A 22,889-nucleotide genomic window follows, 5' to 3' on the forward strand; every position below is an offset into this window, starting at 1 on the left:
CCTAAACCCTGTCAGAATGATGTCTTTGTAAGGAGCAAGGTTACATACTTCGGGAGGAGGCATATGATGGATGCAGAGGCTTGCAGCTACAGGCAGAGACTGCAGGAACCCCCGGAGCTGGACGAGGCAGGAAAGGGTTCTCGTCTAGCACTCTGCTGGGCCACGGCCCTGTGGACGCCTTGACTTCAGGGCTTTGAGAGTAAATTTTTGTTGTTTTAAGCTCCCCAGTAGCTAGTTACAGGAAACGAATGCAGGCCTCCCACGGCTGTTCCCACAGCCCTGAGGCCCTCGCTGATGGCAGACATGTAGACAAATCTCCAGATGACTCCAACCCCTTGATCTTGGGTCACCCCAACTTGGAAGCTGACCTAGCTGATGCTGCAGGTGGGGCAGAGACAAGATGTCCCCACTGAACCCTGCCGAGGTGGGAGTTTCACAAGCAAAGCAAATGGCTGTCCCATGTTTAAGCCAGTGAGTGGGCTGGTTTGTTACACAGCAGGGGGGGGGGTGGATGCCACACTGCCTCAGCGCCAGCTGCGTAGGGGTCCTCCTGTGACCCTGGGCTATAGCCGGACGGAGCAGATGGGTGGCAGGGTCAGTTAATACCTACCTTTGCCAGGACCGCAGCTCCCCGGACCACCGCCCAGCACGCTGCACACTGTGTGGCTGGGTCCAGTCTCCCAGGCAACACCACTCTCCCGATCATCCAGCTTTCTCATCTTCACCAGTTCAGCGCAAGGGAAGGTCTGTCTTGTAAGTGTTTTAATTTGCATTTCTTGATTTTAAAAATGACTTTAAACACCTCTTCTTATGCTGATGAGCTTTTTAAAGTTCTTCTGAAGACAGCCTGTTCACAGCCGTTGCTATTTTCCTGACTGGGGCTCCTGCCTTTTTCGTGTTGATCTGGAGGATTTTCTGTGTGAAGAATCCATCACTCACCGTCTTACGAACGGCTGTAGGCTGGGAGAGGCTGAAGGACTGGCCCAGAGCCAGCAGGAGGAAGGCCGTCTGATCAGCGCCTCCAGAGAGCTCCCCAAAGCCAGCAGGAGCGCCCACGGTCAGGCTTCGCTCCATCGTCCACCTGCTCTATGAAAGGGGGCTTAAAATCCCATCCTTGAGACCGCCAAGGCCTGGAGCAGGGGGGTCATCCTCCCCAGGCTTCATGGCTGGCTGGGCCTCGTGTCCAGGACTGGGGGGCTTCCTTTGGAGAGGGCAGGGACTCAGGGACTGAGAGCTTTGAGGGCAGGGCAGGGTGAGCAGGCGGGTGCCTGCCTGTCGTTCCTGGGGTGCTGGTGGGCAGGGGACCCCTGCCCACAAAGGCTCCCGAAAGAGGCAGCTGCCCCCGGAACTCGGGTTGGCCTTCCCTTGGGGTCACGTCCCCGGCCCCCTCTGGCCTCCGGAGTCAACCTGCTGGGCTCAAAGAGAGCTCTGCCACCGGGAGCTGTGGCCTGGAGAAGGCGTTTCCCCTTCTGTGCCTCACTTTCCTCACGAGGTTCCCGCACAGCCTTGGGACACTGCGTGCACAGAACACACAGTCAGGTCCAGCTGGGCCTTCCCCAGGGACCCACACGCTGCTCCCACACCACTTTCTGCCATGGTGACAGATGCTGCCTGGGGCTGGGGCCGGGCCACCTGCGTGTGTTCCCCACCTGGAGAGCAACATGACTCCTGGGAACCCTTCGGGAGGAGTGGTCCGGGCTCAGATCCTGCCCAGTGATGACCTCTGACCCTGCCAACCTGCTAGGCCCCCCCAAGTGTGTCCAGTGCTAGAAGGAGCAGCCCCACGGATCCCACTCCTGGGCAGAGGTCTGGGAGGCAGGCTGGGCTTGGCGATGGCCCCAGGGGCCTCTGGGACCCTCTGGCTCTGGCTGGTTGGCTGGGAGTGGCTGTGCTGCCCAGTCCTCCGCCCGGCCAGTGGGACGGGGAGCAGGTGAGCCGCGCTGACGGAGACACCAGTGACCTCTTTATTTCCAGCTGGGTCAGTGGTTGCCCAGGGGCCTGTAACAGTCAGGGTGGGCAGGTGGTGGGGCTCCTGGCAGGCGCCAACCCTTGGGTTCACACCGACCCTGAAGTGGCTGAGTGGGGGTGGGGATTCGCCAGGGGTCTCAGGATGTCTGTGCCCATTACCAAGGGTGGGAGTGTGGCTCAGAGCTCCCACACATGGGCGGGTGCCCTGGGGACACCTGGGTCTCCAGGACAGAGTGGTCAGTGACCAATAAACAGCACAGTCTAAACCCACCTGGGCCCCAGGCCTCTTGTGGGGTGACAGGCTCTCTTCTCGACTCAGACAAGAACCTGGCTCAGGGAGCTCCGCGTGTCACAGGGGACGGGAAGGGAGAGAAGCAGACCTGCCCTCGGTCAGGCCCACGGCCCCTCTGTCCTTGGGCTTGCGGGGCCTGCAGGGTGTCAGCGGACTGAGCCATTGGAGTGTGCAGGCCCCAGGGGCGCCCAGTTTCCCTGCACGGGGCCTCTCACAGGTGGGGACAGGAAAGAGAAGGGTCTGGTTCCTGGGAGCTGACTCGGGTCAGCCCCATCGTATCCGGAGCAGAGGGGCCTCCTTGAGCCTTAGCGGCTGATGTCAGGCGGGGGCGAGAGCCCCACCTCGGCCAGCCCACCGCCCCACGCAGGTGCCTCTGGGCCAGTCCTTGGCCAGCCCGTCCTCTGCTACTTGCCCAGGGCCCGCCGGGGCAGCAGCTCCACGTAGCTCAGGGCGCTCTGCAGTGACGTCAGGCAGTAACCCTCCTCTCCGATCAGGTACCTGCACGGAGGTGGCACAAGCACCTGTCACTGGAGGGATGCAAGGAGACCCCGACATTCTGGAAGGGGCACCTGCCCTGGCGGGGCAGAACCTGGATGCTGAGGTCCCACGGGCTGTCAGGGCGCTGGGCTGGGGGACGGCCCACTCCCCAGGCAGACGCTGCTCAGGGGATGGCCCCCTGGCTCCTCTGGGCGGTGTGCTGGGTGAGGGGCAGGGAGAGGGGCCGTGGGCCCCGTGCATGGGTGGGAGCACGAGCTCAGCCCCCACGCTGGCCCGAGGCTCCCACCTCTCGTGGATGAACTCCTCCAGGGCTGCACACTCCGACACCAGCTGGGGGAGGCCACTCCTCAGCGCCACAAAGGACAGGATGGGCAGCAGGTCGTCGGCGCCACTGTTGGGGAGACGCAGAGCCGGCCAGGAGGCTCCAGGGACCGGGGGCGCTGCTCAGTCCCCACAGCCCTGAAGCCTCCCAGCTAGGTCCCTGGAGTAGCTTTGGGCTTGCTGGATGCTGTCCCCGTGCCTCTCCTGCCCACCGGCCTCAGGGGGCTGGGGGTGGGCTTGGGTCAGCGTGACAAGAGACCACCCGGGATCGCTGAGGCCATCCTGAAGGGGGACCCTGTGCCGCAGAGCCCAGGGCTGGACCAAGGAGGCCCCACGGTGAAGCTCTCCCGTGAGCTGGCCCGAGCCCTGGGACGGGAGGACGGAGAGGATAGCCCGTGTCCCAGGCAGCCTGCTCACTCCTGGGATCAGGGTCACTCACGTACCACTCCAGGTACCCCAGACCCTCCCCAAGAAGCACCTAAGTGAGGGAGGGAGGCCTCGGGGGATGCTCAAAACCCTGGCGAAGGGCCCACGGGCCAGTACTTTTGGCGAGGAGCACGGCGGCAGACTGGTTTGAACCTGATGACCAACCAGGGACTCCTGCCCCCACCTCGCTGGGTGCCACACACCTGCAGGGACACACAGCGACCCCCACCCCCCACTCCTTGGATGTCCTGAGGAGAGAGAGAGCGCTAGCGTGGGGTTGCAGCTGGGACTCGGAAATGCTTTCAGTTCTGGGGCCCTTTCACCTGCTGCAACTTTTTCGGAGACCAGATGGTACAATAGTGATGGTGGCCGGTGAGAGCCAGGTGGGTCCCCCGGCCTGACCCCGCAGCCCACCCAGCTGGCTGCAAGGACAGGTGCTTTCAGGACGACCCCGGTCTCTGGCACAGGGTGAGGGTCACCAGCCCCAGGTGGGCGCCAGGGCCAGGGCAGGCTGCTGGCTACAGGCTGGTGCAGGTGAGATAAGGCAGAACCCAGGTGGGGAAGACCCCTGCCCACCTCAGGAGGCTGGGGCAGGGGCAGTGCAGGAACCCCAGGCTGGGGCTCAGCACAGGGGACGGGCTCTTCCCCAGGACAGGACCGGGGCGGCTTCCCCAAGCATGCACCTGAGGGGGGCACACGCCACCAGGTTAGCGAGGGGCCGGACCGCGTCGTCAGCAGGGCTGGAGCCCGGGGTCTTTGGTGGAAATGGGCCGCACTCTCCTCAAGGAGAAGCAGGGCCAGGCGCCGGGCGGGAGCCCGAGGCGCCGGGGCCAGGGCCTGGGTGGCAGGGTTCCCGCTCCCCTGGCCTCTGAAGGCAGCCCCTCCCGCCCAGTCCCCACCACAGGCCGCGGCCTCCTGGGACTCACATGGCGGCGATGCCCGGCTGGGGCGCAGCCTCGCGAGCCCGGGAGTAGTCCTCCGCGCAGGCACAGGTGACCCGCAGGGCCCGCACTGCGTCGCAGAAGCCAGGCTTCGGGTGAGGGGCTGGGGACCTCGTCCCGGTACGGCCCCGGGCGCCGCGCCACCCCCATCGCGTGCAGGTCTGGGCAGAGCCTGGACCACCACCACTCATGTCCCACGGGACACACACCCCCCGGACTGGAGAAGGGCCTGCCGCTGAGGGCTGAAGGCGCAGACTCCAGTCGCCCTCCGGGACGGGACTCGACTCTGTCTCATCTGACTCCCTTCTCCCTTTCCTCCAACCAAACCGTCCCCCCTCACCAATGCACTCCAGCTTCTTCTGGGGGCAGCTCTCCAGGACCAGCAGCCCTAGCTCCTGGGCGGCAGCACAATACGGGTAGGCGCCGCCCGCTGTGGCCTCGGGGTCCCGGGGGAGGAGCTTGGTGGGGACGCCAACGGCCGCCGGGGGCGCGTTCCCGTACAGCTCCATGCTCCTGCTCAGGGCGGCCTCCCGCAGGCGGTGAACGCTCCTGCGGCAGAGAGGGGCCCGGCTCAGCGGCCCAGGGCCCCGCCCGGGAGGGGACAGGGGCGGGGCTGGGGAAAGCTGGCCATGCCCCGAGCCGTGGGAGGGTGCGCGTGGCACCGCCTGCACATGCGCAACACCTGAGGAGGCCTGGGAGGAAGGCAGCTCAGGGACGCACACGTGGCGGGGCCGTACCTGTACACGGCCAGCAGCAGGGGCCACAGCGGGGAGAAGAAGGGCTCCTCGATGCAGGCCAAGCAGCGGTCTTTGGAGGCGGCCGTGTTCAGGCCTTCAAAAGCCAGGAGGGTCAGCGAGAGCAGCCTGTCTGCCGGGAGCAGAGCCGGTACAGAGGCACTGTGGGGACAGCTGGGACCTCTAGCCCCGCTGGCGGCCCCTGGAGGCCTCTCCCACCCGCAGCCAACCTGGGGTGCCCAGGCAGGGTCCCCACCTGCCTGCCCCTCCCTGCTGCCCCAGAGCCAGGCTTGGGATGGGCAGAGCCACAGGTAGCTTCCCGGCTCAGCAGGAGGGGCTCTGCCTGGCCCTGCCTCCCCCCACTTCTAAACGCTACGGCCCAGGTCGGTGCAGGGAGTCAGGGCCCTCATCCCTAGGGGGTCACAAGGTCATATGCAGCTCCGCCAGGGGGCCAAGGAGACAAGCCTGGAAGGGAGGGCATAAGACAGCTTCTTTCTGAAAAGGGTCTGTACCCCAAACTGGGGCACCCAGAGGACCGTCAGAAGCATATCTGAAGACAAGAAATCTGAGGCCCAGGGAGATGAAGGAACCCGCCCCCCACCGGGGAGGAAGGGGTGCTCACCCAGAGTCTCCCAGACAACACAGGCCCCTGACTGCTGGGCCTCTCGCTGGTTCTCAGGAAACCCTCACAGCCTTCCTCCTTGGAAGGGACGTGAAGTCCCCTGCCACCCTGGGCTCCTTATGGAACACACACACGCTTCTCAAAATGGAAAAACCTAAGATGAGCCGCCACCAGGCCGCACAGACCTAGAGCCCTGGGTTTGGAAGGGTGGGGGTCGGACCTAATGGGGCAGCTAGGACCACCTGGCAGCCAGAGGCCCTGACAGCAGACCCTCCCCCAAACACAAGACTGAAATGGACCCGGCTGTCCTCCCTATGTGGCCCCGTGAGGAGACAGCCAGGGATGGAGGGAGACCCTGGCCACTGCCAGCCCCAGCTGCTCTCTGGGCAGGGTGTGTGCCTCTCTGCTGAACTGGACACGTGGCCCCAGGGGAGGGCTCTGCAGAGCAGGGCCGGCCTGGATGCCACCCACAGGAAGGCTCCACCGGACCGGGCCCATCCCAGGCCTCTGACAAGCTTTCCGAGGATGTGGGCTTTGGACAGCGCAGTTCCCCCACCACCCACCCGGCCTGTGGCGCGGACCTCACCGATGGCGTCGTGTATGTCCTGCACGGTGCCCTTCAGCTGCTCCAGCAATGGCTCCTTCCTCACCCCTGGGGGCTGGGGCTCAGGCTGCCCCCCAGGGCCCCGGCCCCTCCTCTCAGGAGCAGCCAAGAACTGTTCCAGGTCCCCGAAGGAGCTGTCGTTGCCCGGCAGGTCGGATGAAGTGTCCGCCAGGGGTGAGGGAGGCCCCGCGGGGCTGCCGTCTGCCCCTCTGTCCGGGTTGCCGGGGTGGGGTGGGGGGATGGGGGCGCTGGCGGAGGCGCCGTCTGTGGGCCTTTGGGCTGGGCTGGGCTCCGGGGGGGAGGGCATGCAGTAGAGGCTCTGAGAGGGCCGGAGCCGCCGGCTTCCAGGAGCCAGCAGCCCGTCGGCGTCGGGGGGCAGGGAACGGCAGCCCAGGGCCGAGGCAGCGCCCCTGCTCACGATGGGGTACAGCGCCCGGTACACGGCGCACTGGAGCTTCTTCAGGAGCTGCGAGATGGGGTGGTCGGGGACGCTGTGAGTAGGGGGAGAGGCAGTGTGTGAAGGCAGCCCCGTCGGGCTGGGGCTGCAGTCCCCTCGCTGGGTGACCCGGGGGCTGAGAAGGCCCGCCAGCCTTGCGAGGCCCTTACCCGACCCCCACCCAACGGCCACGTGGCCCCGCCGTGAGGGATTTCAGAGAAGGGACGCATGGACTAGTCCTCGCGGCTGAATGTTGCTGGTAAGGCCTGTCCCACCCCTCTGAGAAGCCAGGAGGCCCGTGAAAGGCCATCCGCAGACAGGAGACCCCGGGGTCACAGGCGGGGGCCTCCGAGAGAGCCAGCGTGGCCTGCTGCCCGTGCAGTCACCCCAGACTGCCTCGCTCCTCTCTCCTTCTTAATCCTTTCCTCCGCCATCAGCCTGCAGCCGGGGGAGGGGCCGACGGCCGGTACCTGAGCAGGTGGGAGACCAGGCTGGTCACCAGGGACAGGTCCCCTGGGCTCCTCTTGAGCTTGGCCTTCCAGCGCTTTGGCCAGTCCTGCAGGACAGGAGACCTTGGGGGAGAGCCCGCGGGAAGCCCCTCCTCCCAAGCCAAGGCCGCGCCCAGGGGCCCAGGCCTCCCTGCGGACTCCCAGCCCCGCGCACTCACGTGGTCTTGCTCGTACTCGAGGATGGCGGCGTAGAGGGCCCGCTGCTCCCGGTCCTCGGGGGTCAGGGCAACCTGGCTGCAGAACCTCCTGGGAGAAAGGACAGGTCTGAGGGCCTCAGGGCTGGACAGGTGGGCGCGGGAGTCCCCACCTGGCCCCCCCAGTAGTCCCGGGACCGAAGGCGGAGACGCACCTGTTGGCGGCCTCCTGGAGCCGCAGCCGGCGCTCCTCCATCTTCCTCTGCAGCTGGGGCGGCAGAGTCAAGGCCCTTCCGACGCGGCGTGCACGAACCCCCCCAGCGTCCCAGCGCCCTGCCGGACACGGGGCCCGTTGGGATGGGTGGGAGGAGGGGCTGGGCCAGAGGACAGGCCCGCTCAGGGAGGGAAGGCAAGTCCTAGTCGACCTGAGGGGTGGAGAGGAGTCTGTGGGTGCTGGGAGGGGCAGGGTGGCCTGTGCAAAGGCCGGGAGGCGAGAGGAAGCGGGGCTGGGCAGGAACCACCCACTGAGGACAAGTGTCTCCGAAACTGGAGGAACTCTGTTTCCACACCTGAACCCTGGCATCTTTACTTCCCTGTCCCCTCCCTCAGGTGAAGCCTCTGCACACTAAGGATGCACGGAAAGGATACTGTCTTCTCCCGGGCTTTAGCGATCACCAGGTTCTCCATCACGTGCCGCTGCAGGGACAGGGTCTAGGACGGGGAGGGTGGAGTTAGGCCTACTGCCCCCGCGGCCCTCAGTCCAGACCCTCCTGGACTCCGCTCACCAGGGATGTCTTCTGCATGGCCTGGCTGGGGTCCAGACGGGCCATCCTGGCCTCATAGGCAGCCTTCAGCTTCTGATTCTGCAGGGAGGCCTCCTCCAGGGGTGTCAGCTCCCTGGAATGGTGACAAGCTGCTGTCCAGGCTCCAGGAAGCCCAGGAACGCTCTGGTCACCTGAGGTCCCTTCCTGGCCCTGCCCTGAGACCGGAAGGTGAGGAGGTGGTGATGGGGGCAGGCAGGAATGTAAAGGAGGGAGGAGGTCTGGGGTGGGCGGGAGACACCTGCCTCCCTGAAACATGGCCCTACTGCCTGGATTCCAGACCTTTATGCACACCAGTCACATGTGTTTATTAACAGCATGAAACTCTGTGAAGGCACCATGTGAGCCGAACAGCTAGATTAGTTTGCAACCCATGAAAGAGGGGTAGGGGTGGGGGGTGTTTCACAGCTACTTGGTAACAGCCACCAACAGCCCCCTCACCATCAAAACTTATGGTCCCACGTCTTCCTGCTTTCATGGGTGGGAGGAGGTAAGTCGTGGGGACACAAGACTATACTGAGATGGAAGTCTGGTGCCTGGCCCTGCCCCAGAACTGCACTTGGAGAGACAGGGTGTAGCTGTGGCTCAAGGCCTGGCAGCAGCAGCAGCAGGAAGAGCCCATCCTCTTGCTTATCCTGCTGGGATTCTGGCATCTGTGTCTCAGTGTCTTTCACCAGTTCTAGAAAATTGCTTTCATCTCCTCAAGTAACGCTCCTCTCACATTTTCTTTCTCATCTTTCTTTGGAATTCCAATAACCCCTTAGACCTTCCATGTCTTTTTGTGTGTGTGAGCCATTCAGGGTATCTTTTAACCTTTTATCCAATTCTCTAATTCTGTCTTCAGCTGGGTCTACTCTGCTGTTTTAAACTTGTCCCCTTCTTTTTGTGTGCGTGTGTATATGTTTACAGGAGGATATAATTTGTTGCCGTTTCTGATTAGTGTTTAAAAATAATTTCAGTATTTTTGTTTCTACTTGGTTCTTATTTGACCCCTATTATAAATTCTATTTGACCCCTATTATAAGTCAGATTTTATAGTTTCTTGTTCCCTGCAGGTATTTTCAAACTTGCTTTTTATTTCTCTAAATACAGAAAGCGTGATTGTATTATAATCTGTGTCCCATAACTCTATCTGAAGACTTTACAAGTCTGTTTCTGCTACCTCTCGTTTACAGTTTCTTGATTCTTTCTGTGCTTGGTTATCTTTGACTATGTACCACTCATTTTATGAAAGTTGAAGGTGCTTTGCTCCAGAGACAATTTGCATTTGTTTCTGCCAGGCACCAGGTATTTCCATTCTGGGATCCCTTTTGACTAAATCCACCATGATTAGCTCACTTTGCCTCTAAACCCAGGCTTAGCCCACCTTCTGTTCTGACCCATCTTACTTCTTAGAGCTTTGTGACTCTACAGCCTGAAGCTTCTGGAAGATCTCAGGCGGCAGAAATGGAGAGAGCTTCCCTCCCTCATCCGAGTACACCCGGCGGTGTCGGCTGGTAGGAGAGGGGACGGGGGCAGCCACAGGCATGGCTGGCCTCAGGCATGTTTTCCCTGTAAGACATACGTAGCCAAGGGTCTGCACAGGGGCCTGACATTCCACAAAGGAGATGCAGACTTGGGACTTCCCTGGTGGCTCAGTGGTTAAGAATCCGCCTGCCAATGCAGGGGACACGGGTTTGAGCCCTGGTCCGGGAAGATCCCATGTGCTGTTGAGCAACTAAACCCATGTGCCACAACTACTGAGCCTGCGCTCTAAGGCCCGCGAGCCACAACTACTGAGCCTGTGTGCCTAGAGTCTGTGCTCCGCAACAAAGAGAAGCCACTGCAATGAGAAGTCCGCGCACTGCAACAAAGAGTAGCCCCCACCCACTGCAACTAGAGAAAGCGTGTGCACAGCAATGAAGACCCAACGCGGCCAAAAAATTAATTAATTAAAAAAAAAAAAAGACATGCAGACTTGGGGGGTGGGGATGTCCTAAGAAAGCTTTCTGCCGGACACCCACCAAGTTTGGCAGCTGTCGACTGGGCCCTCTCCAGACACTGCTCAGCCAGCTTCAGCATCTTCGAGGTGTCAGGGGTCACAGTTTCCCCAGCTTCTGGGGAGCAAGCGACAAGAAGGGTGGTCACCATCACCTCTATCACTAGTCAGATTCTTGCTGGGATAGAAACAAAGGAGAGCCCACTTCCTCCTCATCTCTGACCATCTGCCCTGGGTTTACCTCCTGGCCCTGTGTGTGGCTGTCCTGTCCTCTCGCCTGGACCATCAGAGCCTTCTCTGTAACTAACTGGGCCTTTTCTCCTCACTGACGGCTTCACTTTACTCACAGCCCCTCCTCCAGGTGGGCCCTGCAGTCAGCACGGCTGTTTCACAGAAAGAGTTTCAAAACCCATCTCCCGCCCCCTGGCTGTGTCCAAGCTCACCCCTGGTGCAGCTAGAGGACTTCTGTTCTGCACTCCCTCTGGGAATCGCTCCTATCAGCAAACTCACGGTGTAGGAGCTGCCACCTGACACTCTCCCCTGGACCCCACCAGACCTGATCCACCCCCGCTCCCGTGACGGCCAGACCCTCACCACACCCTCGTTCAGCCACGTTGCTCCCATTGCAGTGGCCCTCACCCACTCAGTCCTGCCCTTCTCTGAGGGCTCCCTGACCTCGCAGGTCTCTCCTCTAGGACGACCCCTCGCGGCTGCTCCCACCGTGCCCTCCGCCCGGTGCCCAGAGCTCTGCTGAGCTCCCTAGCTCCCCAGGGTGGAGACTCCCACCTCTCCCTGACTGCTGTCGGGCTGCTGGACACCTCGAGCAGAATGTGCTCCTGACAGAGACCTCAGTTCCTCCCTCATGTCTGCTCCTGCCACCTCCCGCACTGCCTCCTGTGCTCCCTGGCCCTCCCCCCCAACTCCAGGCAGCTCACTGTCCGCTCAGAATGTCTGGTGAGGCCCATCTTTAGAGAACATGCCCCAAGCCCTTCACTCCTTCCACCTCCAGGCAGTCCCACCACTGCTGTCCTCACTGTGGGAGCCTCCTGGAGGATCTGCTCCCATGCCGGCCTCTCCCCACAAAGCCTCCGCGAGCTTCGCCTCGTGCCAGAACAACCCCAGGCCCATCCCAAGGGCCGACCGGCCCCAACTGCACCTTCCCCTCTCCTGCCTGCCTACCCACCCTTCTTGTGTCTGGCACCCTCTCGCCTCAGGGCCTTTGCAGCGCCCTCTGCTGGGATGCTGCCCCCAGCCCTCAACCATCGTGCAGCTCACTCGTCCCTGGACTGAGGTTCAGTGTCCAGTCTTTGGTCACGTCCCAGCCCATCTCCATCCCCTCAGTCACGGCAGCCGGCCCTTCCTGCTCCCTGCTGCGCTCATGCTTACTGAGCGCTCAGCCGTCCACCTTCGACCAATGGCGCGGCAGGCAAGGCACAGGACACCCCCAGGCCTGGGGCCCTGGGACCCATCAAAGGCTAAGCTGTCCACGGTCTGCCCGGCCTGGGAGGAGCTGTACCTTTGGAAGTCTCCACTTCTTCTAGCAGCACCTGGGAGATGTAGTGGACGCTCCTCAGGTATTCTGTATATGCCTCCTGTGCCCAGGGAAGAGAAATGGCAGCGGTCAGGCCAGTAGAGGCGCATAATTCCATCATGCCTGCTCGGTGCCCTTGTGGAAACACAGGAACAGTGGTGCCTGCTTATCTGTGAGATACACCTGCAGTGGCCGAGCCGGTTCACTGGTAACTGCTCTGCTGGGGCATGGAGAGTACCCCTCTTCTCTAGACTTGAAGCTGGCATCACTGCCTTTCTCTCCAGTACAGGAAGGAACGGAGGTTCTCTGTCAGTGGGCCAGGGTAAGGAGCCTTGGCAGGTGCTGCCATTTTCCACTCTATGCAACAAGTTCTCTTCCTGTGTAACTCAGGGGCCATTCACTCAGTGGCTTTAGAAAAATATTTCTTGGAAGGTGAATCAGGAAGTGTGTTGTAAACCTCAGAATGCCTTTCTGACTCGGATTCTGGGAGATCCTTTCCCGAACCCCAGAGTAAGTATTCCCTGGGCACGCAGCAGTCTGACACTAGAATGTCAGTATTTTCAAGAGGGTGACCCTGCCGCCCTGTTCAGGGCTCCCTGATAGAGCTCAGGGCGTTTGGAACCATAGCATGGTGCTTTGCTTTTTGTTTGTTTTGCTGCATCCCAGTTCTCAAATTACCCACCTTTAAGTCTACACCTCAGATAAGGATAAAATGGGTTCCGGGAAGGATTTCTGACTTGTGGGGGCATTTGCTGCCCTAGGATCCCGACTTGGGGAAGGCAGCGGATGGAAGACCGGATTGCCTTTCGGAGGCACCCGCGGCCTCCTCCCCTCCTTGGGCGGCCCGGTGTGACTCAGCCGGCTTTTCCAGGCGGTCGCCACCCTTAGGATTAACACTCGTTCTTGGAGACAAGCCACACCCCTCCCCCGCCGGCATTTCCTTCCAAACAAGCGCTGAAGGCGACTGGAAAGCCGCAGCTAACCTCTTATGGATACCGTCCCCTTCGGGAATCTGACTAAAGCTACAGGGCCCGCCCACAAACTATACAAACACACGGGATTGTCTGCCAGATACACTTTGGAGGGCTGCTTCACGGACCCTCCTGAGTCCCCTTCACAAATGAAAACACCTCTTCTCATATTCCCGACTTAATGAACAGACGGGAAAACTGAGGGCTGGAACCCACGGGAGCTGTCCACGGTCACGGCCGAAGCCCGAGCCCGCGCCCCGGAGCCTTCGGAGAGGCCTGGAGGCGCCCACCCCGCAGCCCCGCCCTCGCCCACGCCCACCGGGCTGCCGCGGGTCGGCTACCGCCCCCGCCTCGCCCCGCCCGCCTCACCCGGGGCCGGTTGCCGGTGTCCAGCTCGATGGCCCCGTTGGCCAGCTTCATGGCGCATTGAAGCGGTTTCACCGCGCCGTCCCCGACCGCAGCGGCCATGGCGCCGGCGGAGTAGGCCGTGGCGGCCGAGGGGCGGGGCGGGCGGCCCGGATACCGGAACGCGGCGTGCGCGGGCGCGGGTGCCGCCCGAGCCCCTGACCGCCGGAAAAGGCGGTACCGACGTGAGGCCACTTCCGGCAGCCCTGCCTCCCGACGCGCGGAGCGCTCCGCTCCTGGAGCCGAAGGGGCGGAGGTGGGGGGGACGGAACTCTCAAATAACCTCCTCCCGCAGTTGCCACGACAGTGTAAGTGCAACTACCGATGCCATCACTCCTTGTCGGTGACAGGGCAACCGCGTACGCCCCCGCCCCTTGCCCTCGTCGTGCCGTGCTGCCCTGCCCTCCTCAGTCCGCCCCTCCCCTCCTCAGTCCGCTCCTCCCCTCATCGCCCCGCCCCTCCTCGCTACGCTTCTCCCATCCCCTCCTCCCTTTCCTCGCCACTCCCCTCCCGCTGTCAATCCGTCCAATCCCTGTTTCCTCACCCTCCTCGCCCCCATCACTCGCCCCGCCCCTCCCTCATCGCCCCGCCCCGCTGCCAGTGAGTCCAGCGGAGCCGAACGGCGGAGTCGAACTGAACGAGTGAGCACAGTCCAACCTAGCGGACGAGAGGCTCCGGGCAGAGCAACACCTAGCCCTGCCTCTTGGCCCGGCTAACCGAGCGGGGCCGAGCGGGGCCGAGCGGGGCCGAGCGAGGAGGAACGGGGCGGAGCGCCGGGCCGAGCAGGGCCGGGCGGGGCCGGGCGGAGCCGAGCGGAGCCGAGCGGGGCCGAACGGAATCGGACGGGGCGGAGCTCCGGGGCCGAGCTCAAGCCGCCACCACAGCGATGAAGCGGGACCGGCTCGGGCGCTTCCTGTCGCCCGGGGTGTCCGGGCAGCGCGGGAGCTCAGGTGGCGGCAGCTGTGGCGGCGGCCGGGCCCGGGGCCGCCCGTCCCGCAGCGGTCCCGACGTGGCCGAGGCGGCGGCTCTGGTGGCTGCGCGGCTGGGCTGGGGCCCGACGCGGGCCTGCGCGGACGCGGGCGAGGACGGCGCCGACGAGGCAGGTGGGTCCTGCCGTCCGGGCTCGAGGGGCGGCGGGCGGGGGCCCCTCGTGACCGCCGAGTGCCCCCGCGACCCCCCCCGGCTCCCGGTGACTACCCAGCCCCCATGAACACCCGTCTCTCCGCGACCACCCGGCCCCCGGGGAGCACCGGCCCGCCGTGACTCCCCGGCCCCCCGAGACCACCCGTTCGCCCCCGCCCCCCGCGACAACCTGGCCCAGGGTGCCTTGGCTCCTCAGAAAGCGGACTAGGCCTCCCCGCCTGGAGGGGGTGAGGCGGTCTCCGCGGCGGACGCCGCAGCTGCGCTGGGTGATGTTTCGCAAGACAGCTGTCCCTTCGGCGCCGACTCTGAGCTCACTGAGTAATTAGTGCTCAAGTCCTGCCGTCTGTCGGGCAGGCCTGGGTTTCAGTCGTGGTTTTGCCCTGTGCTCTTCGGATAATGGCTTCATCTGGTCTGGGCCTCAGCTTCCTCTTCGTTAAAACAGAACTAAGAGGGTTTAAGAGGGTTAAGTGTAGGAGTGCCGGGGCCCCCTCCTGGCAGGCGGTATGGACGTTAATATGCACTTTGCCTTCGTGTAATGCCTTTGCCCCCTCGAGAAGGACTTCACGCTTCTCTCATGTAGTCCTCCCCCGGGTCAGAGAGGGAGGTGCATCATCTACACTTGCAGACCGGAGACCCCCGGAGAAGCAGAGCATGGACGTGCTCTTTCAGTTCTGGTCGCAGGAGGGTGATGTGAAGAGGAATGAAGTTTCCAGCTTAGTTTATGAAGTTCCATAGCTGTGGAGGCATTTATTTATTTACTCAAACTTTCTTTTTTATTATTATTTTTATTGGGGGGGGATTTTTTGAGGTATAATTGGCACATAATATGATATTGGTTTCAGGTGTACTAGGTAACATCCATCACCACTTGTACTTAGAAGTTGTTTTCCCTTCTAAGTTCTCTAAGATGAGAACTTTTAGGATCTACTTTTAAGATCTCAGCAATTTTCAAATATGCAACGCAGTATTATGCTGAAGTATCTGTAGTTACCGTACTGTGTAGCACATGCCAGGACTTATAACTGGAAGTCGGTACCTTCTGACCACTTCATGCCTTTCACTCACCACCCCACTCCCCTTCTCTGGCAACCACTAATATGTTTTCTGTAACTATTAGTTCAGGATTTTTTCTTTCTTTAGATTCCACGTATTAGTAAGATCATATGGTATTCATCTTCCTCCATCTGACTTACTTCACTTGGTGTAATGCCATTAAGGTCCATCCATGTTGTTGGAAATGGCAGAATTTTCTCACCTTTTCGTGGCTGAGTAAATATTCCATTGTGTATATGTACCACAGCTTCTTTAAACATTTACCCATTGGTGGACACTTTGGTTGTTCCCATACCTTGGCAGTTATAAATAATGCTGCAGTGAGTATAGGGGAGCATATATCTTTTCAAGTTAGTGTTTTCATTTCCTTAGGATAAACACCCAGCACTGGAATTGCTGGACTGTGTAGTAGTTCTGTTTTTAATTTTTTGAGGAACCTCTATACTGTTTCCATAGTGGCTGCACCAATTTACATTCCCATCAACAGTGCGCAAGGGTTCACTTTTCTCCACACCCTCACCGACACTTGTTATTACTTGACTTTTTGGTGGTGGCCATTCTGACAGGCGGGAGTGATGTCTCATTGTGGTTTTAATTGGCATTTCTCTGATGATTAGTGATGTTGCGCACCTTTCCACACACCTGTTGGTTATCTATGCCTTCTTTGGGAAGAGGTCTCTTCAGATCCTCTGCTCATTTTTAAAATCAGATTATTTGTGCTCTTATTATAGTGTTGTATGAGTTCTTTACATATTTTGATTATTAACCCCTTATCAGATACATGATTGGCAAACTTTTTTTCCTATTCAGTAGGTTGCCTTTTCATTTTGTTGGTGGTTTCCTTTGCTGTGCAGAAGCTTTTTAGTGTGACATATGCCCATTTGTTTATTTTTGCTTTTGTTGCCTTTGCTTTTGGTGTCAATCCAAAAAGTCATCTCCAAGACCCATGTCAAGGAGCTTACCTTTATGTTTTCTTCTATGAAGGAGTTTTATGCTTTCAGGTCTTTGAAATCTGTAATACATTTGAGTTTATCTTGAGTATGGTATAAGGTGGTGGTCTAGTTTCATTCTTTTGCATATGGCTGTCCAGTTTTCCCAACACCATTTTTTTTTAAATTTTATTTTTTTATACAGCAGGTTCTTATTAGTTATCCATTTTATACATATTAGTGTATATATGTCAATCCCAATCTCCCAGTCGCAGCACCATTTATTGAAGAGACTGTCCTTTCCCCACTGTATGTTCTTGGCTCATTTGTTGCAAACTAATTGGCTCTGTACGCATGAATTTATTTCTGGGCTCTCTATTCTGTTTTATTAGCTTACATGTCTATTTTTATGTTAACACTGTACTGTTTTGATTACTCTAGCTTTGTAGTATACTTTGAAGTCATGCCTCCATGATCATGCCTCCATATAGTTTGAAATGTTGCCTCCAGCTTTGTTCTTGTTTCTCAGGATTGCTTTGGCTATTCATGGTTTTTTTTTTTTTTTTTGGTTCCATATAAATTTTAAGATTGTTGTATTTTTGTGAAAAATACCAGTGGGATTTTGATAGGGGTTGCTTTAAATTAGTAGATGGCTTTGGGGAGTGTAAACATTTTAGCAATATTAATTCTTCCAACCCATGAGCATGGACTGTCTTTATTTGTGTTTTCAGTTTCTTTCTTCAGTGTCTTATAGTTGTCAGTGTACAGGTCTTTCACCTCCTTGGTTAAATTTTTTCTAAGGATTTTATTCTTTTTGACACAATTATAAATCTGGTTGTTTTCTTAATTTTTAATAGTTTGTGAGTATTTAGAAGTCAGCCGATTTTTGTATACTGATTTTATATTTTGCAACTTCACTGACTTTGTTTATTCTAACAGTTTTTTTGGTGGGGTCTTACAGAGTTTTCTATATATAATATCATGTGCAAATAGAGGTTGTTTTACTTCTTTCTTTATGATTTGTGTGGTTTTTATTTTTCTTGTCTGATTGTTCTGGCCAGGACTTCCAATACTATGTTGAATAAAAATGGTGAGAGTGGGCATCCTTGCTTTGTTCCTGGTCTTAGAGGAAAGCTTTTAGCTCTTCACCATTGAGTATGATGTTAGCTCTGGGCTTGTCATGTATGGCCTTTATTATGTTGTGGTACTTTCTGTCTGTACACAATTTATTGAGGTTTTTATCGTGAATGGATGTTGAATTTTGTGAAACATTTCTTCTGCATTTATTGAGATGATTGTATGATTTTTATTTTTTACTTTGTTAATGTGTGTCACATGGATTGGTTTGGGGAGGTTGAGCCAGCCTTGCATCCCTGGAATAAATCCCAACTGATCATTGTGCATGATCTTTTATTTACTTATTTATTTATTTATTTTACTTATATATTTTTTGGTTGCATCGGGTCTTGGTTGTGGCACACGGGATCTTTCGTTGCGACGCACGGGCTTCTCTCTAGTTGTGGCATGCAGGCTCCAGAGTGCATGGACTCTGTAGTTGTGGCGCGTGGGCTTCAGAGCGTGTGGGCTCTGTAGTTGTGGCGCCGGGCTCAGTAGTTGTGGTGCGCGGGCTTAGTTGCCCCGTGGCATGTGGGATCTTAGTTCCCCAACCAGGGATCAAACCCGTGTGCCCTGCATTGGAAGGCGGATTCTTAACCACTGGACCAGCAGGGAAGTCTCCACGATCTTTTAAATTAATTGTTGAATTCAGTTTGCTGTTGTTTTGTTGAAGATTTTTACATCTACATTCATTAGGTATATTGGCCTGTAATTTTCTTTTCTTGTTGTGTCCTTGTCTGGTTTTAGTATCAGAGTAATACCGGCCTTGTTGGGCTTCCCTGGTGGCACAGCGGTTAAGAATCTGCTTGCCAAAGCAGGGGACACAGGTTTGAGCCCTGGTCCGGGAAGATCCCACAAGCTGCAGAGCAACTCAGCCCTTGTGCCACAACTACTGAGCCTGTGCTCTACAGCCTGCAAGCCACAACTACTAAGGCCACGTGTCACAATTTCCGAAGCCCGTGTGCCTAGAGCCCGCGCACTGCAACGGAGAGCCGCCCCCGGCTCTCTGCAACTAGAGAAAGCCGCGCACAGCAACAAAGACCCAACAGAGCCAAAAAAAAAAAAAAAAAAGTCTTGTTTTGGAGGCATTTAGAATTCTTTGAAAGGTTTTCTAGCCCAGAAGGCCCTCCACTGGCCATTCTCCCCAAAGGCTGTGTATTCGCCTGGGAGACCGGAGCCAGAGGCCTGCCTTTGGCCCAGACCTGCGCCTGTGTTTAAGGGGCATGTCTGGGTAGGCCCTGCTCCAGGAGCTGGGAGGCTGGCGGAGTGTGGGCCTCACCTCCCCTGGGAGCTGTCTTGCATGCCTGACTTCATGTTTCCTGTGCTTGCCCAGGAACGGCCCGGGCCCTGGCCATGGGGCACTGTCGCCTCTGTCACGGGAAGTTCTCCTCTCGGAGTCTCCGCAGCATCTCTGGCAGGGCGCCTGGGGAGAGCTCAGAAAGACCGGCCCCTGGGGACCGTGTTTTTGTCCGGGACTTCCAGCGCCTCCTGGGGGTGGCCGTCCACCAGGACCCGGCTCTGTCCCAGTTTGTCTGCAAGAACTGCCACACCCAGTTCTACCAGTGCCACGGCCTCCTCACGTCTTTCCTGCAGAGAGTCAACGTCCCCCCCACGGGCCGCCGGAAGCCTTGTGCAAAGTAGGCGCCCTCCCTCGTTCGCTGGGGGCGTGCAGGAGACCCCACAAGCGGGCCGCGTGGGCACAGGGTGGCCCGGGTGGGAGCCTCCTCACGGGGAGCCCATCATGGCGGGTGAGGGAGACGTTCGTGAGCACCAGTGCGACGGGTGTGTGGGCAGGGGGGCCCGGCGGGCGGCCTCGGAGGAGAGGGCTCAGACTGCACGCGGAGCGGCCGGGCCCACTCCTGCTCTCAGTGGGCGGCGCTGCTCCTTTGCAGGGTCGGTGTGCAGCCTCGGACGGGGGCGGAGGAGGGAGCGTGTGTGGGTGAGTGCACCCCCAGGGTGGGGCGTGGGGTGGGCGGGGTGGGAGGTGCCCGTGCTCACCGGCCATGGGCTGGCGTCTCTGCCTCTCCTCAGTGGACCTGATCGCTTCGAGCCCCCAGGGCCTGCGTGGCTTGGTGGGGTGGGTGCACGGACACGCGGCCGGCTGCGGGGCCCTGCCCAGCCTCCAGAGGACCCTGTCCTCCGAGTACTGTGGCATCGTCCGGGCCGTGTGGGGCTGTGACCGAGGGCACGACTACACCATGGACGCCGACTCCAGCTGCGGGGCCCTCTTGCTGGACGGCACCTTGGGCGTCAGGCGGACGTGGGACAAGGATTTGGCCCCAGGGCTCCCCCGGCATCGGGGGTCCAGCCCCAGCGGGGCTGCCCCTCAGAGCTCCCAGGGCAGAGCGACCGCCGCCGGGGCCGAGACCGAGACGCTGCCCAGCACGGACACAGCCCGGCCTCCTTCAGATGGCGACCCGGTGGGGCCTGGGCCGGGCCCCCCGCCTCAGCCAAGCCTCCCCCAAAGCGGGGCCCCAGGTAGGAGGCGCCTCTGGGCTGTCTGACCAGGATTCCTAGTCCTGGGCCAGGCAGAGCCCTCGACAGGAAGCGTGTGTTGGGGCGGTGGCTGCAGTGTCGTGCGTGGAGGGGCCAGGGTAATGCCGGGGGCCGCCTCACGGCCATCTGACAGCAGAGAGGCCGAGGACCCTGTTCCAGCGCTTTCTGTGACGGCACACTCGTCTGCCCTGCAGGCTTCCTCTAAGCCTGCGTGGGCCCAGGGCACAGAGGGTGGAAGAGGACGGGGGCCTCATGGGGCCCGACGGCGGTTGGTGTCTGAGGCTGTCCTGAGCCAGCTGCAGGTCTCTCCCTGGGCCTCAACCAGCGCCCAGTGGGACCAGTGTGGACAGGCTGCTCTGGGCGGCCCCTTCTTCGGGGCCCGATCCCACGGCACTGTGGGTTGGGCGCAGCTGTTCGCAGACGTCGTGTTCGGAGGGCCAGGCTGGCTTCCGGCCGCGTCCCTCGGCCTCCATGTGGGCGCCTGTTGCCGTGTGGGCACCAGGCTGCCCCGTGTGCTGACCCTCAGCCACCGGACGGCTCAGAGTGAGGGCGACGCTGGTGTTGGAGGGGAGAGACTTGTGCTGCACCGTTCTTAGAATTGCTTGCGTTTCTAAACTGTGTGCCTGCAGTACTTGGATAACAGTGATTTTTTTAAATGTCCCAAAACATCCACAAAGTACCAGGCAGCCCATCCCAAAGCGGCTGGATCCGAACCCCTGGGGAGGGGCTGGGCTTGCTGGTGTTGCTACTGTTGGCTGGACATGGGGGTGGCCCGGCGCTGGGGCCACCCCCATGTGCGGGATGGGTTGGGAGGTGAGTGACTTGGAGGCAGGGGGACCCCAGGCTCCCCGTCGTCCTTGCGGGGAGCACCCCTGGCTGTCTGGGGGTGACGGGTGACTGGAGTCTTGTTCTTTGTTTCTCAGGGCAGTTGGGTGAGAAGCAGGTTCCATCTCCAACCTCGGATGATCGGGTAAAAGACGAGTTCAGTGACCTTTCTGAGGGGTGAGAGAAGAGTGGGTTTACATAGCCTAAAATTCCTCCTTGGAAACCAAACTCCGCCATCCCAGGGGCCGGCAGCCTGGGTCTCGGCCGGCCTCCCCGCTTTCTCTGTTGGGAGGAGGGGAGCGGCGGGGGGTGCTTCTAGGCTTCCGTTCCTGATTGGGGGCTCCTGGGTCCCCGGGGCACCGCAGACCTGATGGAGCTGCAGGGGGCCTGGCCAGGGTGGTATGGAAGTTACTCTGCTCAGATGGTCCTCTGGCTGGTCCTTTGCTGCTGCCGCTTGTCTCGCCCTCCAAGGCCTGAGTTTTGAGCCAACCCCAGACATTACTAGAACAGAAGCCAGCCTCTGGCCCTCTATCATGTGTTGGTGACATGGGGGTGGAGGCTTCCTACAGGAGGACAAACCTTCCTGGAAGGGGCACCTGTTTGCTCCTGGGGCCACCCCCCGGGCTCCAAGACCAAACCTTTCGGGATGGAGGCCGCATGCCAGCCAGCCTTCCCACCCTGCCCTGCGAGCTCTGGCTGGACTGCAGATGCACTTTTGTCCAAACAAGTAGAAGGACAGCGTGACTTTGGTGCCAGTGACGGATGACCCAGGTGCTGGAGGAACCCCACCGTGTGTGCCACAAACTCCCCCGGGGTCAGGAGGCCGTGGCTGTTCCATAGCCACCAGCCAGCCTTGGGCCTTTCTCTGTGGGGAGTGTGACAGCTGGGCTCTATCCGCTGCCCAGCAGAGCCTGTGTAGTGACTCACACTTCAGGGTAAAGGTTACAGACGTACAGATGTTTTTTTGGCCTTTGTGACCTTTGAGATGACTGACAGCTGACCTCTCATCTGGGCAGGTGCTCACAGTTATGGGGGTGAGGTGACATTCTAAAGGCCCACTTCCTGAGAAGCCCGCCTCTTGTGAGGGTCTTCACCCCCTGCCTCGGGCCCCGGTAGAGAGGCTCTTTGGGAGATCGGGGTCCTGGTGTCGTGATGAGAAGTGTGGCTTACACGGGATCGTCAGCTTGTGACCCTGGCTGGCGTGCCCTTGCTGTTAGGAGATGGGATTGGAGACTTGGGAATTTTAGGCCTTTTGAGGAGAGCTAAGACGTGCAGTGTGGGGATCCACAGGGTGCCTTTAGACAGGAAGTTTCACTGGCTCCGTCACCGGCCCCAGAGCTTTGCTAAAGGTTCTCTCTTCTCTCCTAGAGACTTCCTGAGTGAAGACGAAAATGATAAGAAGCAGAATACCCAGTCCTCAGACGAGTCCTTTGAGCCCTACCCAGAAAAGAAGTAAGGGGGACAGTGGTGCTGTAAGCTCACGGGATGTGGGAGGTGTCCAGTGGGTGACCTGGAGACGTGCGTCTGTCCTGGGGGGCAGCGGGGACTGGACGGAAGCTCGCTGCCCCCGTCTGCCTCGCTCAGCACATGCTTTCTGCTTCTCTGATGGCCTGACTTCCCAAGCTCGGCACAGTGTGGCTTCTGGGTGACCCGGGAGGACCTGCCCAGTTCAGCGCAGGGGCCTGGCCTGGCGTCACCCTGGGGGGCGGCAGCCAGCTGTGCGAGGAGCCCTGGGGATGGGACCCCGCCACCCCCCGCGTCTGCTGTCGGCCCCACTTTCCCGGCTCATCAGCGGCTCTCAGGCCCGCCTCTGGCTCTGACTGCCACGCCACTTCCTCGCTGGGGCAGCCTGCCCCCTGCGCGGCTTTGTGTCCTCTCTCCGTTAGAACGCGGGGTCGTGGCAGAGAAGGCCGATTTTCACTTGTGTCACCCTGTGCCCAGGAACACCCCAAACACCTCCAGTTAGTAGATGCCCAGCCTGGGCCTCTGACGTGGAACAAAATCTCAGGAGCACCACACCATCAGCCGGGAAAGCACAAAACAAAACAGAGAAGCAAAAGCATGGCTTCCTTTTCTGCTTTAAGCTCCCGTGTGGGCGGTGTGGGTAGAGAGACAGGAGAGGAGGCGGCCTAGGAG

At 59.5% G+C, this 22,889-nt stretch overlaps 2 protein-coding genes across 21 annotated transcripts in view; one reads left to right on the forward strand and one right to left on the reverse strand.

Annotated features, from left to right (window-relative positions):
• Nucleotides 1–24: 24 nt before the first annotated feature.
• On the reverse strand, nucleotides 25–14,656 carry VPS9D1 (VPS9 domain containing 1). 13 transcript variants are annotated; one of them, XR_016391057.1, is made up of 15 exons: nucleotides 13,156–13,353; nucleotides 11,801–11,876; nucleotides 10,310–10,402; nucleotides 9,695–9,857; nucleotides 8,271–8,382; nucleotides 8,134–8,196; nucleotides 7,701–7,753; nucleotides 7,510–7,597; nucleotides 7,313–7,398; nucleotides 6,389–6,897; nucleotides 5,184–5,313; nucleotides 4,432–4,995; nucleotides 3,045–3,149; nucleotides 611–2,758; nucleotides 25–378 (listed from the first exon to the last, which is right to left on the reverse strand). XR_016391057.1 is itself a non-coding variant. In XM_089903450.1 (15 exons), the coding sequence occupies exons 4-15, from the start codon at nucleotides 10,365–10,367 to the stop codon at nucleotides 2,665–2,667; spliced, it is 2,025 nt and encodes a 674-aa protein (XP_089759576.1). In that variant the 5' UTR covers nucleotides 10,368–10,402; nucleotides 10,526–10,667; nucleotides 11,801–11,876; nucleotides 14,504–14,656; the 3' UTR covers nucleotides 25–2,664. The 13 variants fall into 13 exon arrangements, 11 of the variants coding, with proteins under 11 accessions (XP_089759576.1, XP_089759577.1, XP_022438552.1 ...); XM_089903450.1 differs by lacking the exon at nucleotides 13,156–13,353 and adding exons at nucleotides 10,526–10,667; nucleotides 14,504–14,656 and having other exon boundaries at nucleotides 25–2,758; XM_089903451.1 differs by having other exon boundaries at nucleotides 25–2,758; nucleotides 4,432–4,516; nucleotides 4,787–4,995; nucleotides 10,310–10,399.
• ZNF276 (zinc finger protein 276) overlaps nucleotides 13,482–22,889 on the forward strand; it is a 15,785-nt gene continuing 6,377 nt past the window's right edge. For 5 of the 8 annotated variants that reach the window (XR_002645892.2, XR_016391058.1, XR_016391059.1 and 2 more), the window contains exons 1-6: nucleotides 13,978–14,294; nucleotides 18,766–19,069; nucleotides 19,325–19,371; nucleotides 19,464–19,910; nucleotides 20,852–20,930; nucleotides 22,122–22,205. Coding sequence is in view for 3 of the 8 variants with exons in the window: in XM_022582847.2 (XP_022438555.1) it covers nucleotides 14,078–14,294; nucleotides 18,766–19,069; nucleotides 19,325–19,371; nucleotides 19,464–19,910; nucleotides 20,852–20,930; nucleotides 22,122–22,205 (1,178 nt within the window). In the remaining 5 variants the exon portion in view is untranslated. The other 3 variants (XM_089903459.1, XM_022582847.2, XM_089903458.1) reach the window with 3 other exon arrangements.

The sequence above is a fragment of the Delphinapterus leucas genome, chromosome 20 (assembly GCF_059928025.1).
Source record: "Delphinapterus leucas isolate spDelLeu-1000000601 "Yukka" chromosome 20, BTC_Dleu_Yukka2, whole genome shotgun sequence".
Classification (NCBI taxonomy): Eukaryota; Metazoa; Chordata; class Mammalia; order Artiodactyla; family Monodontidae; genus Delphinapterus; species Delphinapterus leucas.